An 18791-nucleotide genomic window follows, 5' to 3' on the forward strand; every position below is an offset into this window, starting at 1 on the left:
TGAGGCCAAGCAATCCCAGAGAAGGATACCCTACTGTACCTAAATAGCGCACACACACACACACACACACACACACACACACACGCACACGCACACACACACATGTACACACATGCACACATGCGGGTGCACAAATACAGATGTGTCTGATTTTACATTAAAAAATGTCTTTAAGTACTTGTACAAGGAAGGGACTTTCAATTCCACACAGGTCATTTTAAAAGGTGACTTCAAAATAAGTCCGTCAATATGCTAATTGCATAGTTCTACTGTCTTTTTTCATACATACAAGGTTTTCCCATGTGCCTCTGTGAGCATTTCATGAACATCAAGAACATTGAGCAGGGGGGTGGGGTGGTGGTGATGCTTGTGATTTTTTCTTTTACAGAACAGCTCGTAGGGTGGGGAGGAGATTCCTGTCCCTGGCTATCCCCAGGAGATTTGCAATTCACAGGAAGTGACACACAACTGATCATCCCAGATAGCATTTCCTAAGCAGGAGGAGGAGGAGTGTGCATGACCATAAATAGCCATTAGGGATCACTCCAGAAACCCCTGCATTCCGGCTGGGTGACCATCTCGCTCTGGACAGCAGCTCTGGGCAGGCAATGCTGAGGTTTGTCCCTGGGAGTGAAGGCCCCATGGCTGCTGGGTGGCACTGGCTGAGGTCTGGAACCCAGGACTTGTGGAAGGTGGTGGTGTAGGCACCGAGCCCAGGGCTGCAGGGTGGGAGTCGGGACAGTTGTGGGACGTGGTTGGAGAGGGTCCGTCCAGATAGATGTGTGCACACCTGCAGAGGGGCAGGGCGGGATGATGGCGCCTGTGGGCTCTGTGTGCATCACTGGAAGGAGAGAGGAGCTGCCACGCCCGGGCCTGGCACTGGGGCCTCTGTCAGGAGGGGGGTTGTGGAAATGGGCCACTGGGGGAAGACATCGAAAGCCCCACAGTCATTTGGGGAATCCCATGGCAAGTGTGTCAGTGAGGTGGGGTCCCCAATTCTCAACCAGGCTCATCAGTCAGCCATAAACAGAGAGAGACAGAGAGAGACAGAGACAGAGAGAGAGACACAGAGAGAGACAGAGAGAGACAGAGAGAGAGACAGAGACAGAGCTCTCAGCAGTAGAGCCAGACCTCCAGTGTGGAGAACTGAAATGAACAGCGGGGTGGGGTGGGGATATTGTTGTTGAACCTATTCCTAAAGCAGTGGATGCCACGGAGAGGAAAAAACACTAGAAACAACCAAGCAGACACTGTCCCCGGGATTCTAGAAAGGACTTCTAGAATTCCAGGCCCCTCACCCCTGCTCCTCTTCTTCTTTTTCTCCTCCCCCTCCTCTGTTTCTCCCACCCTCTCCCTCTCTCTCTCTCTTCCTCTCTTCCTCCTCTTCTCTCCTTTTCCCTTTGCCCCATCTCCCCTCTAATTGCTCCTCCCTTCTCCTCTCCCCTCCTCCCTCTCCCCCATTCCTCCTTGCCGTTCCTCCTCTTTCTCCCTCAACTTTCTCCTCACGCCCTCCTCCCTCTCTCTTCCTGCTCCCTGTCTCCTCATCTCCTTCCTTTCCCCTCCTCCCTTCTCCTCTGAAGGCCAGGACAGAGCTGGCAGAGGCTGACAGGGAGGAACTCTGTTGCTAGTGACAGGCTTTGCACTCGGGTCACTTGTGCACAGCTCCAGTCTCATGTGGAAGGAGGCGACTCTAGGGGACGCCCTGGGGAGCCAGCCACCTGCATCACTTGTGTCCCCTGAGCACAGGACATGCTGCAGGAAGGGGGGATCCAAGGCCCTGGGGGACTGTCTGATCCTTCCCCCCACACATGCGCTCTGCTTTCTCCTCACCTGAAGGCCTTTCCAGGTTAAAGTTAGAAATAAAGGCACCCTAATATGGTAGGCATGGAAAGAATATTCCACAGCCCACCAGTCTTTTGCCAACTGCAAGTCAACAACAATTCAGGGGGCAATCAGAGCTCCAGGCCCAGCCCAAGTAGGCTTGTGTATTGCTCTCAATTAATCTGCACTACATTTAGGCACTGGCCTGGCCTGGTCTAGGTGCTGCCCTTCATGGAGAGCCCAGTAAGTATGCAGTGCTCTCGGACTGCTCTGGGGACAGGGAAGAGACAAAGATAAACAACGTCCTCCTCTCTAATCTTTTCCCCTGACTCTACCTGCCATGTTCCTCCAGTAGACCACAGACACACATACACACACACCCAGATACACATACACACACACACACACACACACACACAGTGATAGCACTTGGTAGAAAGAACACGGGAACCAATGAGTAACCAGTTCAGCACCTTCCATAACCTTCCATGGGAGGTCACACAGCCAATGTGAGGTACAGAGACAGAATGCAGGCAGAGTGGGAGGACATAGGGGATGACTGCTCAGGACAACAGATGCTCCTCCCAGGCTAAAGCCCTCTGGCTATTCAGACTGAAAGGAATGTCACTGGTCCTGGTTCTAGGTCTCTTTTTGGTTGGATGTCACAACCCGGTGGCAGAATGGAAAAGGAGAGCCCAGTCCAGGAGGAGCAGGACAAGGTTATGGAGGCTGACATGCTTAGCACCGTTGCCTCTAGCAACACCCAATTTGCCTTGGACCTCTACAAGCTGTTGGTCCTCAATAATCCTGGGGATAATGTCATCTTCTCCCCCGTGAGCATCTCCACCAGCGTGGCCTTGCTCGGCCTGGGGGCCCGAGGAACCACCCTGGCAGAGATCATGAAAAGCCTGAAGTTCAGCCCCACAGAGATCAGTGTGGAAGAAATCCACCAGGGCTTCCAGCACCTCGTGCGCACACTCAACCAGCCCCGCGAGCAGCTGCAGCTCAGCACGGGCAACGCCATGTTCATCCGAGAGCAGCTGGAGGTGCTGGCCTCGTTCCTGGACGATGCGCGCGCCCTGTACGCGGCCCAGGTTGTCCCCACCGACTTCGAGCAGCCGGCAGCCGCTGAGCAGCTCATCAATGACTTCGTCAGGAATGAGACCCATGGGAAGATCGTAGACCTGATCAGCAACCTGGACCAGGACACGGCCCTGATTCTAGTGAATTACATCTTCTTGAAAGGTGAGCGCCTGTGCTGGGGTGGGGAGGAAACAGAGTTCTAAGCTCTCAGGGTGATCCGTGTGCCCTGGACAGGAAGTGCTGGGGTTGAGGTGACACAGGCCCCAGGCTCTGCCCAGTGTCTAGTTGTCTTCATGGGGGTTGTAGAGCCTGGCCTCAGCATTGAGTCACCTCACTAACCAAGACTCTGATCTAAATTTACCTAGACCACAGCAGGTACCAGTGCTCCATGCTGGGCGAGGTCCACGCCCTTTCCTACAGAGCCACTATGGGACATGGTGGGAAGGCCCACAGCCCCGGCAAGCCTGGATGGGCCTGGCCTGCACCTGCAGGAACGGGTGTGTCTGCTGGGGAGAGGACTTTGTCTCTGGTGGGGATCCAGATGGGGTACAGGGGCCATCTCTCAGGGGAAAGATAAGGAGGCCCTTAAGAAGCCTGGTCACCCTGAAGTTCTACAACCTGGCCCTTCTCTGGCATGGCCCCACCTGGGGAAGAGCCTCTGGGAGGAACAAACTCCATATTCTGTGCACCCTGGATCTGATCACACTGATAGCAACCCAGCAATGCCCACCTCAACTGCCTGGGGGTGCAGTGCAAACTTCAGCCTGAAGGACAACGTCTGTGACCCAGTCCTGGGGGAGGAGGACTGACGGAGGAGGAGGGAGAAAGCAGAGGGATGAGCCTGCCATGCTGCAGGTCCAGAGGTGGTGGTGACAAGAGCCCATTCTGAGACCCCAGGAGCAACACCCATGTGATTTCCCCAGATCACGAAGCCATGTGGAGAGCCCAGAGGTTGAGATGGAAACCCAACCACACTGTGCCATGGCTGGCGTTGGGTCTGAGGCTGAACTGGGGATGGCCCAGAGTAGAAAGATGGGAGGGTCTTAGATTACAGACAGGAAACCCAGTCAGTCATGGAGAGCACAGTGCAGAGGGAGCAGGGCTGGAGTTAGGAGAGGACAGGGCCTGGCTGGGCCCACAGCCGCCTGGAGTAGAATGGCCCGGGAGACCACAGGGAACTCCCGGGGTTTTCGTTACCTTCCCTGCACCCATTTGCAGGTAGAGCTCAGTCTGTCTTTCTGGTCCCACCAAACCCCACAAGCCGCTGGCAGGGGAATAGAGATTTAAGGGGTGTGTGGGAACTGGGAGGTGTTGTTGTAGGTGCTCATCCTGCGGTGTATGCGATTCATAATTACTAACTTCATTTTCAAGAATCAAGAGTTCCCTGCTTCTGCCCAGCATCCATTAGCTTCTGTTGTCCTGCCTCTTCCCCTGCCATCACATCCTCTAACACCCAGCTATTTTCTGCACCCCTGATCCCGCAGATTCCTACTCACTTCTCATTTAGCACCAATAACCATATCATACTTTCACAGCCCTCTTTCCATACCAGACTTCTAGATCTCAACCTAACCCCAAGGGCCTTTTCATTTACCTAAGTATTTCTCCTAACCTGGCATGGCTCCCCGCTAGGAGGGACTGTGGGTGGATGTGGACTGTCCGGGGCCAGCATTGCTCCAAAGCTCGAACAAGAAAGCTCTCTCATAGTCGCTGATCAATTGTTTGCCTGCAGCTAAGTGGGAGACACCCTTTGACCCCGAGGATACCGTCAAGTCCAAGTTCTACTTGAGTGAAGGCCAATGTGTGCAGGTGCCCATGATGAAGGTTGAGGACCTGAGGGTACCCTACTTGTGGGATGAAGCACTGTCCTGCACCGTGGTGGAGCTGAAGTACTTAGGCAACGCCAGCGCCCTCCTCATCCTCCCTGATCAGGGGAAAATGCAGATGGTGGAAGCTGAGCTGCTCCCTGAGACCCTGGCCAGGTGGAGGAACAACCTGAAGCCCAGGTGCGTTTGCCCCACCAGCCGGTTCCCCTAATTCCCAGCTCGCTGAGACTGCGTGACTCATCTCAGGGCCTGGCCATGTCTGATGCTGAGGGCTGGGAAAGTCACACAGGCACCGGAGGAATCTGGTGGGTTTTTGCTCCTCTGACTCACCTGATTGTTTATTTTTCCTTAGTTTATGATATCAGACAGAACAAGGGACGAGGCTCTCATGGCTTCTAGCAAATACTAAGTTCATGAGCAATGTCCAAGGCAATCCCAGCCCACATGTGTGGGTAAAGGCAGAAGGAGATGGAGCCCTTTGGTCATTTGAAGGCAAAGTGACTCAGGCGCCAGGAATCAGCTCTGCACAGATGCACCATTATGTTCTTCCATGACCCATTTTTTTCAATACTGCATTAGCTGAGTGGTTACTTTCACTGCCTACTAAGCCAGGAAATGGTGGCTCAGCTTGAAATTCTGACAACTCAGGAGGTTGAGATATGAGGATTAAGTTTCAAACGCACTCCATGCAAGAAAGCAGATTAGACTATTCCCAATTAACCACCAAAATGTTAGAAGTGGAGCTTTGTCTCAAGTAGTCGAGCAATGACATTAAGCTAAATACCTCAGCTACAGGATGCTGGACCTGAGTTGAAGCCCAGGACTGCTACATACTTGAAATGAAACAGTTACTGTGTGCTAGGCATACACTTAGATAATAACTTTATATAAGATACAAACCACCCAATTTATCTACTCCTGCCATGGGTAGCTTATACTATAACAGAGGGAAGAAAGGAAGAGGGACACAGAGAGAAACCTAAGTCAGTACAGTATTTGGTAACTAAGAAGGTGAGATTAGGGAAGGTCTAAGGGGTTGGATGGCTGGAGCTGGACCTAGAGGGAGTTTGTAATTGTGTCACAGCACAGCAGTTAGGTGTGCAAGAGTCCACAGGTCAAACGAGAGGGGAGGTGACTGAGTCTCATGGGAGTTGGGGTAGGGGTCCCAAAACATGGAATAGCCAGCACTAAGCGTATAATGGCAGCCCAGCATGTTTGTTTGTAACTCACTGCCAGATAGCTGCAGACCAGGAAGAGTGGGGACAGTAGGAGAAGTCAGGGCCATGCAGAGCCATGGAGACCCCTGGAAATCCCTCACCTTCCTCCTCTGGGTTTTTCCAGGTGTGATGGACCCAGTCGCTGGTGTAAGGGGATCTGCTGTTTCCTTGGTGGAGACCAGATTGTGGGATAATCATGGGGCAGGAGAGATAAGTCAGGGGGAGCCAGGAGCTCATGCAGAGCCCATGGGAGCCCCATTTCAGGAGAGCACCCTAAATTACATATAGGGGTTCAGTTCTGGAAAAATCTAAGACAAGTCAGGCCACAGGGCCAAACTTCTAAGCTGCAGGAAGGCCTAGAGAAAATGGAGGGGGCTCCAGCGCCACCTTGCAACACTGCCTGGCCCTTTATGGCAAGGACCTGTGGTTCCAGACAGGTAATGAGTGAAGAAGAATGATTACACAAAGGAAAGGGACGACTTCTCTGCAGAAGCACTGCGTGACAGTGGAGGAACCCACACAGCCCATGCTGCGAGACAGATGGTGTTACTATGTGGTTGTTCAGCTGTTGTCTTCTTACCCAGGTTCATAGCTGAGCTCTACCTGCCCAAGTTTTCCATCTCGGGCAGCTATGAACTGCAGAGCATTCTTCCCCAGATGGGCATCAGGGAAGCCTTCTCCACACCATGTGACCTGTCAGGAATCACCACAGGTCAGCAACTGAAGGTCGCCCAGGTGAGTGGTCAGCTTCCAGCTGTTCAGGTGCCATGCCTGGGTTGAATGAATCAGTGAGCACTTAGGGAGGGGACTGGTGAATATGGACAGACTCTTCCACCTCCCCACATCCAGTCATGCACATTAGGCATGCCCACCCCAGGACAGCCAGGCCCCTGCCCTGCTCCTCCTCCTGCCATAATGCAATGCCAGCGGCGCCCTCCCCCACCCCACTGCCTTGTAACTGGATGCCCCTCCAGAAGCCCAGCATGGGAACGAGCCTGGCCTTGGCCTTGAACAGCTGCAGGCACCAGGCACAGGCCACTGTGAGGACACAGGCCTTCCCCTCTCCTCTTGTTTAGGGCAAGGATTCCTGGCTACTACCCAGGACCCAATGAGGGAGTTGAGTTCAAAGGGAGAAGTGACCAGAATGATAGAGTAAATATTGTATGTCGAGAGCCTGGAAGAAGGCATGGGGGGACCCTCTAACTGTGTTTCTACAAGCATGGTAGAGAAAACCAAGGGGCAACCCTGTAACACAACGCTGGACCCCAGCGTCCTTGGTCCTTGAGCCCAGGCTTATACCCGTGGAAAGGAGTAGACTGTGCCTAGCTGTTCCCAGCATGCAAAGCCTTGTCCCATGCCACATAGCAGACCGCCCCCTAGTGCCTGGAGCAGGCACCCTGCCCCTGGCCAGCACAGGCATGGCAGCTTCAAGGTGGAAGCTGCTGACAGAAAAATACCTGGTTCTGCCCCTGCCCCTCCTCACAGCAGTGAACTTTAAGCGCAGGAAGTTTCTGGGCTCAGACAGAGAAGACCTGGGTCAGGACACCTCCCCTTCACCCCTGTGGCTCTGAGGGAATCTCTTCTGCCTGTGCACCTCACACTGCACAAGCAGCCAGCTGGTGGAGGGAGGAAGAGCAAGGAGACAGGCCAGTGGGTGTCGCTTGGCACAGGGGTGTCCCCTGGGGGTCCTCGGGCCAGCTGCCTCCTCCTGCACCCCTGGCTGTCATCAGTAACACTCTGGTGTCCCCACAGGTGGTGCACCGCGCTCTGCTTGATGTGGCAGAGGAAGGCACTGAAGCCGCGGCTGCCACAGGAATGAAAGCCGTACCTTGTTGTGCAAGGGTGAACACAACAATTATACGATTCGACAGGCCCTTTCTGATGAACATCTACAACAAAACCAGTGACACCATTCTCTTTCTAGGCAAAGTGGCCAACCCCAGTCAGTCACAGAGCTCCTAACTGAGCTGTGGGCTTTCACTGAGGAGCAGGGCTACACATCCAACACGCAGGCCTGTGTGTGCAGCCCACGCTCCGTGAGCCCAGTGTCCAGGACCACACTGGGGAGGTGGCAGTGACTCTGTGACAACCACATGGCTCCCCCTGGGGCTCTAGATGCAGTAAACTCTCACCCTAGCCCGGGACACTGTTCCTGTGCCCCTCCATCCTGACCCCCTTGTTTCTCTGTGTCTGTCTGCCTCTCCAGCAAAGCCACTCCCCCCACCACAGGCGCAGCTCAGTCCCAACCCAAGCTCTGGTCCTTTCTGCCCTCAGCTTCAGCAGCCTGGTCGGGTCCTTGTGAGCACAAAGTCAATCCACCTGGATCTCAGGTCAAGCACTGAGATGGGACTCTGATGCTCTAAGCCCCTTCTGAACCCTGGGGCCACCCAGTGGCTTGATGTGAGTTCAGTTTTTCCCCTCCTGTTCCCCAGGTTCTGTCACCCACGGCCTCTTGCTGGGGCTCTAGAACCCCTAGATCTTTCATTCCTGCAGCTGCTGAGGACCAGACTTCAGTACCCCCCCCCCTTCTGTCCACCACTCCACCCCAGCTCTTCCTGCTGTTTTCCAGTGGCTATTTCTGGGTTCATAGAAGGACTTCACCTGACCATTGCCCTGTGACCTTGGCACCAGAACACACGTTGGGGCCTAGGTGCAATGAGCATACATCTGGGCATTGACAGGTGTGCCCTTCAGCCACAACAGTGGTCCTGGTCTCTCCTAGGGGAGTACTACTAGACATCCTCCTCCAGCCAAATGGAGATGACTCATTGAGACGCTGTGATGGGCTCTGACGTAGAAGTTATTACTAATCCACTCACAGCTGAGGAAATGGCAGCACAGAGACCCTTGCACTATCCCCAAGGCCATGGAGTTAGTAGTTATATCAGTAGGTGTCATCACAACCTGAGGGAGAATGGTGGCACAATCTGGAAACAATGGGTTTCTGTTCCTGAAGACTGAAGGATTGCAGTTTTACTTAAGTAATGGAGGCCAGCGAAAAGAGAAAGAGACATCCGAGCTGTCCCCATGGGTGTCTTCCTTTTTCTGTTGAATTCCAACCAGTCCCCCCAGCCTGTGGCATAGTGTCCCCACATTCAGGGTGCCCCCCACCCAGCTCCTCTCTGGAAACACCATCACAGACACACTCAAAACTGTGCTTTTCGGGGCTGGGGATATAGCCTAGTGGCAAGAGTGCCTGCCTCGGATACACGAGGCCCTAGGTTCGATTCCCCAGTACCACATATACAGAAAACGGCCAGAAGCGGCGCTGTGGCTCAAGTGGCAGAGTGCTAGCCTTGAGCGGGAAGAAGCCAAGGACAGTGCTCAGGCCCTGAGTCCAAGGCCCAGGACTGGCCAAAAAAAAAAACAACTGTGCTTTTCTTTTTCTTCCTCAATGCAACCAAGCTGACTGCCAAATAAGAGATCACGGAATTTAAGTATGCAGAAGGTCGAGCAGGATCTATGTGTTCGTCAGGATGTGCTCCAAGTTGATACGAGCTCACACTGGGTGCTCGATAGGACAAGGTTTGTCCATGCCTACTGGGCGTAGCTCTAGTGCCTAGTGGGCATGGTTCCAATGCCTAGTGGGCATTTCTCTAGAGCCTAGTTGGCCTGCCATTAATCCCCACACCAGGGGCTCAGAAAAGCCCATCTTCTGAGTTATCCGGAGGAGATGAGATGTTGATGGTATGTCCCCCGTGCTTGGAGGACACACTCCATTCTGCCTTTTTGGGGGTACTCAGGACTACTCAGGCTGAGGGCTTTTGTGCTGCCCAGGCAGCTGCAGTGATTCACTCACAGAGGCGAAGCCTCTCCTGGTTCAGGTTATCCAGCCCTGCACTCCCCCAAGGACCTCCGGCTATGGCTTCAGTTTTGGGAACATTCCAACCTCTTCCTGTGAAACAAGATTTTCCAGTATCCTTGGCCTTGGAGATGACTGCAGTCACTCAATGTTGCATTGCTCCTTGTCCCCACTGAAAGAACTTTATCTCCTGGGAATCTCCTGTGTCTCTGGTCCAGCCATGCCCTGGAACTCCCACCCCAACTCTGGAAAAGGATCCTCCCTCAATCCACTGTGAGACACTCACAGTGACAAGAGCAGGAGGGACCCCTACGGTCATCTGACCTAGTGCCTTCTGTCCCAAGAGCCCCACCTTCCTGGTGCTAGGATCCTCTGGCCAGCCAGTTATTTCTCCAGCCCTCAAGAAGTTCCCAACAGGAGCATGAGTCATGGCCCAGTTGATAGAGCACTAGCCAGTGAATGCAAGCGTCAGATACCAAGTTTGTGTCCAGGTCTCAGACATAAAAAAACAAAGAAAGGAAAGAAATAATTGACCCACTGGGGTTGGAGTTGTGGTGCATTGGGGTAATGTGAGTGGCTGCTCTGGGGAGCCATTCTGGAGGTCCCTGTGGTTGCCAGAGGCCTTGAACCACGAAGTCCCCGCAGCCCTTCTGGTCCTGGGAGGTGGGCAATGTCACAGAAGATCATCAGGCATGCCCCTCCCCCTCAGCTCCAAGTCCAATGGAATCCTTGCAAGCAGAGAAGGCCAAGCATGGGATCACGACCACCAGGCCCCATGTCCTCATCTTCCCAAGGCTGCCACAGAAAAAGCCCAGGCTCTGAGCTTGCTTCAACCAGCCTCCCCCTCCCCCAGGGTGACCTCAGCAGGGAACTAAAGCCCAGGGGCTGCTATGTCAGCCATGCTGGGCTCAGGTCAGCCAGGAGTGGACTAACCTGACGAAGCAAATTTGCACATCGAGGAGAAATGGAGACTCACATCTAGTAAGATATCTGCCCAGGGTTAGTGTTATAACATAGTCTGACTGTCTTCTAAAATCTTCAACTTTCTCTTCTGATATCATGAGCCAAGGAAAGAAAGGGCAGTGTACATGGCTGAGTCATGAACTGCCAGGAAAGAAACAACCCAACACCACAGCTTGGGAGAATAAACACATATTGTCTCACAGTATCATGAATACAAGAGGGGCTGAGCCTGATGGTTCTTGCTAAGAGTGTCTCTTCTGAGTCCTTCTTACATTATTGGCCAGGAGAAACGTTTCTCCATCCAAGCTCACTCATGTGACTATTGGTGGGAAGTCTCTGTGGGCCTAATGAGAGGGCTGATTAAACATGACTTCTAAGGAAAGGAGCGTGGAGGGGTGGAGGAGAACAGAGAGAGAGAGAGAGAGAGAGAGAGAGAGAGAGAGAGAGAGAGAGAGAGCAGAGAGAGAGAGAGAGGAGGCAAGCAAATGACTGTGAAAAAGAGAACACAAAGCAGAAAGTCTCAGTCTTTATAATTCAGTCCCCAAAATAATTCTCTGTTCTTCCTGTCATACTCTTTCCGTTACTAAAAGCCATTCAGGAAGTCCAAACACAATGCAAAGGAGCCTTTTCTGAAGGAAGGAGTAGCAGAGAACTTATGGACCAATCAATAAAAGGAATCAAGTTTCATAAACTAGTAACCCATGAGAGACATACCCCTCATTTGAAGAAATGATTGGCAGCTGGGTGCTGGTGGCTCCCCCTATAATCCTAGCAACTCAGGAGGCTGAGATTTGAGGACCACTGTTCCAAGCCCGTGAGGCAGGAAAGTCTGTGAGAATCTTACCTCCAGTTAACTACTAGGAAACTAGAAGTGAGTTGTGGCTCAGAGTGCTAGAATGCTAACCTTGAGCAAAAGAGCTCAGGGGCAGTGCCCAGGCCCCAGGTTTAGGTCCCACAACTGACAAAAAGTAAAAAATAAAAAGAAAGAAATGATTGAATGGTGCTGAGAATCCAGCTCTCAGGAGGCTGAGCAAGAGGATCCTAAGAAACATAGTATAATCCTGTGTGAGAAACAAAACAAGAAGATTGGACAGATGAACTAATCCACTTAAACTGGTGAGAATAGAGGGCTGTGGAAAGGATGAAGGAGTGCGAGGAAAAGGAAATCCAAAGGAAGAGAAGTGGGTGTTCTCCTTTCTCTTCCACTCACCATTACATGATTCTTCTTCAGATGTGATGGAGAGAGTGGATGGATCTGACCTAAGGAAACCAGCAATTTGAGAGCAGCTCCTAACATCCCCTGTTATAAGTGGAGGAACTGGCTCTGGAAGGTGCTGCCTTTGATGGCCTATGCTTTGCTTTTCTGCAATTCCCTTCCTTCCTCTCTGTCCTTGGAAAGCACTGTGCCACACAGCACCCTGTATACATGGCGCCTGCAGAATCCACAGGGGTGGCAGACAAATGAGACAGGAAGGAGCCTGGCTTCAGGACAAGGTGAAGCTACAATACCAGTCCACTTTAGCATGCAAGAGTCCATTTAGCATGCAAGAAATCTATCCTCAACTCAACTAAATAATCGAATTAAATATGTCTTCAACGGTGGCAATATTCAGAGACCTGAAGAACGGAAAACAGTTATTCAAAGAGGGATGGATCTAAACTGAATGCTTGTGATGTGTGTGTTTGTGAGTGGGCTGGTAGTGTGTATTCAATTCAGGATCTGGGCACTCTTGCTTAGCTTTTTCACTCAAGTTTGGCACTCTACCAGTGGGGCTACAGCTCCTCCTATGGATTTTTGCTGGTGAATGCAGACAAGAGTCTCACAGACTTTCTAGCCAGGGTGGCTTCAAACCACAATCATCAGATCTCAGTCTTTTAAGTACCTAGGATTACAGATATGAGCCACTGGGACCCAATTGTGGGAGAATAACTTCTCTGACCAGTGGGAAACTTATATTTGGCACAGAAGTTCTGATGCCTTATTTGCAAACTAATAGGCCTATGGGGAAAAATCTCCATTAAAAAAGTCTCCTGTGTTTGTTGGCCAAAGGAAGCCACTTTTGTCATGAGACTCTCTCCTCCCCTGTATAGAGCCTCCCTGGGGAGACATGTTTGCCCAGCTGCTTTAGGGAAAGCTTTTCACAGTAAATAGGGAAGTCATGGTGAAGATAATTAGTCTTGAGGAAATAGTAGCTAGGTGATAGTTAGAGTTCTGCTTTGACTGGTTTAATCCTTTGTTTTAGTATCAACAATGTTTGTAGTAGCAAAGCCCTTTGTAGTAGAAGCCCTTTGTAGTAGCGACATCCAACATCTGCAACTTTTGTATTGATATGGATATCATTCTGCATTAATTTTACTCTTGAAGTTGTGAATTGATTTCTAACCCTATATAAACCCTGGCCCTCCTGAAATCAAGTCTGTATTGTTCTACTCGCCTCTGCATCCCCGGTGTCCTGACTACGGTTGCAGATACCCGGGTCTAACACCCAACCTCACCTGTCTCTGAAAGAGCACTCCATGGTGTTTATCCAAGCTGGGACTGGGTGGCTTCAAACCACAATCGTCAGATGTCAGCCTCTTAAGTATCTAGGATTACAGATGTGAGCTACTGGGACCCAACCTCATCTGTCTCTGAAAGTACACTCCACAGTGTTTATCCAAGCTGGAGACTAGCCAGCAGTGCATTTCTCAGAATGTGCTGCCTGCTTCCTTCCCATCACCTTGCCTCTTAGACATAAGGAAGGCCAGACATAAGGACCAGAGGTCACCCAGGTAGTGAGTAGCAGCCTCAGGAAACAGACCAAAGCTCTCAGGCCCAAGCTATCTGCTCTCTGCTAATCCAGAGGTTTCCAGACCGGACTTTGTGGAACCTCAGGATTTCCACCCAGGTTTCTCAGGAGCTGTCATGGAGGAGAGTTTGGTTAGGAGCCCAAGGCAGGCCCAAGGTGAAGTAAGAGGAGACCTGAATGTCAAAGTTACTGAGCTTGAAGCAGCAGAAGGGGCAGGGGAGGAAGGAGGCCAAGGCAAAGGAGGCCCCAAAGACCCACAGAGCCTGAGGACTGTGGCCCCCCAGCAAGCAATGTCTGGACACCCTGCCTCCCCCTCTCTAGATTCCCATGTCAGGAAGGGCAGAGTGCTGAGGCCCACCAACCCCGGGGAAGGATACCCTACTGTACGTAAATAGCACACACACACACACACACGCGCGCGCACACATGCACAAATGCACACATGCAGGTGCACAAATACAGATGTGTCTGCTTTTACATTAAAAAAAAAGTCTTTAAGTACTTGTACAAGGGGCTTTCAGTTCCACACAGGTCATTTTAAAAAGTGACCTCAAAATAAGTGCACCAATATGTGATTTGCAGAGCTCTCCCGTCTTTTTTCATGCATACAAGGTTTTCCCATGTGCCTCCTGAGAATTTCTTGATCAACAAGCACATTAAGCAAGGGGGTGGGGTGGTGGTGATGCTTGTGATTTTTTTCTTTTACAGAACAGCTCTTAGGGTGGGGAGGAGATTCCTGTCCGTGGCTATCCCCAGAGATTTGCAATTCACAGGAAGTGACATGCCACTGATCATCCCTGCCAGCATTTCCTAAGCAGGAAGAGGAGGCACCATGAACCAGCATAAATAGCCATTTTCAAGAATCAAGAGTTCCCTGGTTCCCCCCAGCGTCCAGCACCATCTGTTGTCCTGGCTCTTCCCCTGCCCCCCACTTCCTCTAACCCCCATGGATTTTGTGCACTCCTGATTCCGCAGATTCCTACTCACTTCTCATTTAGCACCCATAACCATGTCATACTTTCACAGCCCTCTTTCCATACTTGATTTCTACATCTCAACCAAACCCCAAGGACCTTTCCATTAGCCCCAGTATTTCTCCTAACCCAGCCAGGGCTCCCGCTAGGAGGGACTGTGGGTGGCTGTGGACATCCTGGGGCCAGCATTGCTCTGAAGCTGAACCAAGATAACTCTCTCATGGTCTCTGATCAATTGCTTTCCTGCAGCCAAGTGTGAGGCACCCTTTGACTCTGAGGATACTGTCAAGTCCAAGTTCTACTTGAGTGAAGGCCAATGTGTACAGGTTCCCATGATGAAGGTTGAGGACCTGACCGTACCCTACTTGCGGGACAAGGCGCTGTCCTGCACCGTGGTGGAGCTGAAGTACTTAGGCAATGCCAGCGCCCTCCTCATCCTTACCGACAAGGGCAAAATGCAGAAGGTGGTAGCTGAGCTGCTCCCAGAGACCCTGGCCAGGTGGAGGAACAACCTGAAGCCCAGGTGCGTTTGCCTCACCATCTGGCTCTGCTAATTCCCAGCTCGCTGAGACACCGTGAGTCATCTCAGGGCCCCGCCATGTCTGATGCTCAGGGGTAGGAAAGTCACAGAGGCACCGGAGGAATCTGGTGGGTTTTTGCTCTGCTGCCTCACCTGATTGTTTATTCTTCCTTAGTTTATGACATCAGACAGAACAAGAGATGAGGCGCTCATGGCGGCTAGCAAATTTTAATTTCATGAGCAATTTCCAAGGCAATCTAATTCCCCATGTGTGGGTAGAAACAGAAGAAGATGGAGCACTTTGGTCATTTGAAGGCAAAGTAACTCAAGCTCCAAGAATCATCTCTACACAGATGCACCGTTATGTTCATCTATGAGTCATTCATTTCAATGCTGCTTTAGCTGAGTGATTACTTTAAAAACCTACTAAGCCACACATTGCTGGCTCAGCTTGTATTCCTGACAACTCAGGAGGTTGAGATATGAGGATAAAGGTTCAAAACCAGCCCAAACAAACTAAGCTAGAAGATTCTTATTGCCAATTAACCATTAAAAAGTTTGAAGTGGAGCTGTGGCTCAAGTGGTAGAGCAATAACCTTGAGCTGAATAATGCAGGGACAGCATGCAGGACCTGAGTTGAAGCCCAGGACTTATACTTACAAGAAACAATATACTTGTTATGTGCTAAACATAAATTTAGATTCTAAGATTATTTTACTAACAAAAACACACCATTTTCTAATTCCTGCTCTGTGTAGTTTATGTTGTAATTGAGAGAAGGGAATCAGGAGGAGAGAGAGAAAGAGAAACATAAGTCAGTAAAGAATTTGGTAATCAGAAGGTGAGATTAGGGAAGGTCTACGGGTTCGGAAGGCTAGAGCTGGACCTGGAGGGAGTTTGTAATTGTGTCATAGCACAGCTGCTAGGTGATGTGCAAGAGTCCACAGGTCAAAGGTGAGGGGAGGTGACAGACTCCCATGGGAGTTGGGGAAGGGGTCCCAAACCAGGGAACACCAGCATAAAGCCTATAAAGCCAGCAAGCCCAGCATGTGTGTTTGTAACCCTCTGGCAGATAGCTGCAGTCCAGGACGAGAGGAAACAGCAGGAGAGGTCAAGGCCATGCAGAGCCATGGAGACCCCTGGGAATCCCAGACCTTCCTCCTCTGGGGTTTTCCAGTAGAGATGGACCCGGACGCTGTTGGTGGAGAAGAGTTTGTGGAGTAATCATGGGGCAGGAGAGGACAGTCAGGGGGAGCCAGGAGCTCAGGCAGAGACCATATGGCCACCATTTCAGGAGGGACACCTATTGTCTAAGTAGGGGTCAAGCCCTGAATAAATCTAAGACCAGCCAGGCCATGGATCGAAACTTCTAAGCTGCAGGAAGGCCTTGAGCAGATTTATGTGGAGTACCAGTTCTACCTTGGCACACGACCTGGGGCCTACAAACACTCACAAGTGTTGCCAGAAAATCGATGAGAAAAGAAGAGGTATTCCAGAAAGGGAAGGGATGGGGTCTTCTCTACACAGGATGAGGGTGATGGTGGAGAAACCCACACAGCCCACGCTAAAGACAGGGGGTACTATGATGTGGTGTTCAGCTATTGTCTTCTCCTCCAGGTTCATAAATGAGCCTTACCTGCCCAAGTTTTCCATCTCGGGCAGCTATGAACTGCAGAGCATTCTTACCCAGATGGGCATCAGGGAAGTCTTCACCACACAGGGTGACCTGTCAGGAATCACAACACGTCAGCAACTGCAGGTCACCCAGTTGAGTAGTCAGTTTCCAGCTGTTCATGCGCTAGGCCTGGGCTTGAATGGGCCAGTGAGCACTTGGGGAGGAGACTGGTGAACATGGACAGACACTTCCACTTCCCCACACACAATCACCCACCCTGGCCATGCCGCCCCCACCCCCAGGACAGCCAGGCCCCTGCCCTGCTCCTCCTCCTTCCATAATGCAATGCCAGCGGCTCCCTCCCCCACCCCACTGCCTTGTAACTGGATGCCTCTCCAGAAGCCCAGCATGGAAAAGAGCCTGGCCTTGGCCTTGAACAGCTACAGGCACCAGCCACACGCCACTGTGAGGACACAGGCCTTCCCCTATCCTCTTGTTCAGGGCAAGAATTCCCGGCTAGTACCCAGGACCCAATGAGGGAGAAAAGTTCAAAGGGAGAAGTGACCAGAATGATAGAGTAAATATTGCATGCCAAGATTCTTAAAGAAGGCATTGTGGGACCAACTAACTGCATTTCTAGAAGCATGTCAGTGAGAACAAAGGAGCAATACTGCAACTCCATTGCAACCCCAACATCTTTGTTTCCTGAGCTGAGGCTTAGACCTGTGGAAAGGAGAAGGGAGTGCGTAGCTGCTCCCAGCATGCAAGGCCTTGAACCATGCCACATGGCAGAGCGCCCCCTAGTGCCTGGAGCAGGCACCCTGCCCCTGGCCAGCACTGCCATGGCAGCTTCAAGGTCGAAGCTGCTGACAGAAAAATATCTGGTTCTGCCCCTGCCCCTTCTCACAGCAGTGAACTTTAGGGGCAGGGCATTTTCTGGACTCAGACACAGAAGACCGTGGTCAGGGCGCCTCACCTTCACCCCTGTGGCTCTGAGGGAATCTCTTCTGCCTGTGCATCTCAGACTGCACAAGCAGCCAGCTGGTGGAGGGAGGAAGAGCAAGGAGACAGGCCAGTGGGTGACACTTGGCACAGGGGTGTCCCCTGGTGGTCCTCGGGCCAGCTGCCTCCTCCTGCACCCCTGGCTGTCATCAGTAACACTCTGGTGTCCCCACAGGTGGTGCACCGCACTCTGCTTGATGTGGCAGAGAAAGGTACTGAAGCCGCGGCCGCCACAGGAATGAAAGCCGTACCTTGTTGTGGAAGGCTGAACCCAACAATTATACAATTCGACAGGCCCTTTCTGAATAAGATCTTTGACACAACCTCTAACACCATTCTCTTTCCAGGCAAAGAGGCCAACCCCAGTCAGTCACAGAGCTCCTAACTGCGCTGTGGGCTTTCACTGAGGAGCAGGGCTACACATCCAACATGCAGGCCTGTGTGTGCAGCCCACACTCCTTGAGCCCAGTGGCCAGGGCCACACTGGGGAGATGGCAGTGACTCTGTGACAACCACATGGCTCCACCTGGGGCTCTGGCAGCAGTTAATCCTCACCCTGGGTCTGGACTCTGTTCCTGTGCCCCTCCATCCTGACCCCCTGCTTCTCTGTGTCTGTCTGTCTCTCCCGCAAAGCCACTCTCCCCAACACGAGTGCAGCTCATTCCCAACCCAAGCTCTGGTCCGTTCTGTCTTCAGCTTCAACAGCCTAGTCTGGTCCACGTGAGCACAAAGTCAACCCCACCTGGATCTCACGTCCAGCACTGAGATGGGCCTCTGTTGCTCTAAGCCCCTTCTGAACTCTGAGCCACCTGGTGTCTTGATGTGAGTGCAGTCTTTCCCCTCCAGTTCCCCAGGTTGTATCACCCATGGTCTCTTGCTGGGGCTTTAGACACCCTGGATCTTTCACTCCTGCAGCTGCTGGGGACCAGTTTCTGGGACCCCCCCTTCTGTCCACCACCCCACCCTAGCTCCTCCAGCTGGTTTCCAGTAGCTAATTGTGGGTTCATAGAAGGACTTCACCTGACCAATGCCCTCTGACCTTGCCACCAGAACACACGTGGGGGCCTAGGAGTAATGAGCAAACAGCTCAGGTGTGCCTTCTAGCAAAAACAAAGGCAATGGTCATCATCTCTAAACATGGAACAGTACTGGCACTAGTCCTAGCCAGTGAGTGAACAT

General features: G+C 51.9%; 1 protein-coding gene across 1 annotated transcript; it reads left to right on the top strand.

The window, feature by feature from the left end:
* The first annotated feature begins 577 nt into the window (after positions 1–577).
* Positions 578–18206, top strand: LOC125363543 (alpha-1-antichymotrypsin-like). Its single transcript, XM_048362841.1, has 6 exons — positions 578–616; positions 2465–3066; positions 4637–4910; positions 6532–6682; positions 7700–7954; positions 18179–18206. The coding sequence occupies exons 1-5, from the start codon at positions 609–611 to the stop codon at positions 7907–7909; spliced, it is 1245 nt and encodes a 414-aa protein (XP_048218798.1). The 5' UTR covers positions 578–608; the 3' UTR covers positions 7910–7954; positions 18179–18206.
* Positions 18207–18791: the final 585 nt, after the last annotated feature.

Source organism: Perognathus longimembris, chromosome 14, assembly GCF_023159225.1.
Source record: "Perognathus longimembris pacificus isolate PPM17 chromosome 14, ASM2315922v1, whole genome shotgun sequence".
NCBI classification, from domain to species: domain Eukaryota; kingdom Metazoa; phylum Chordata; class Mammalia; order Rodentia; family Heteromyidae; genus Perognathus; species Perognathus longimembris.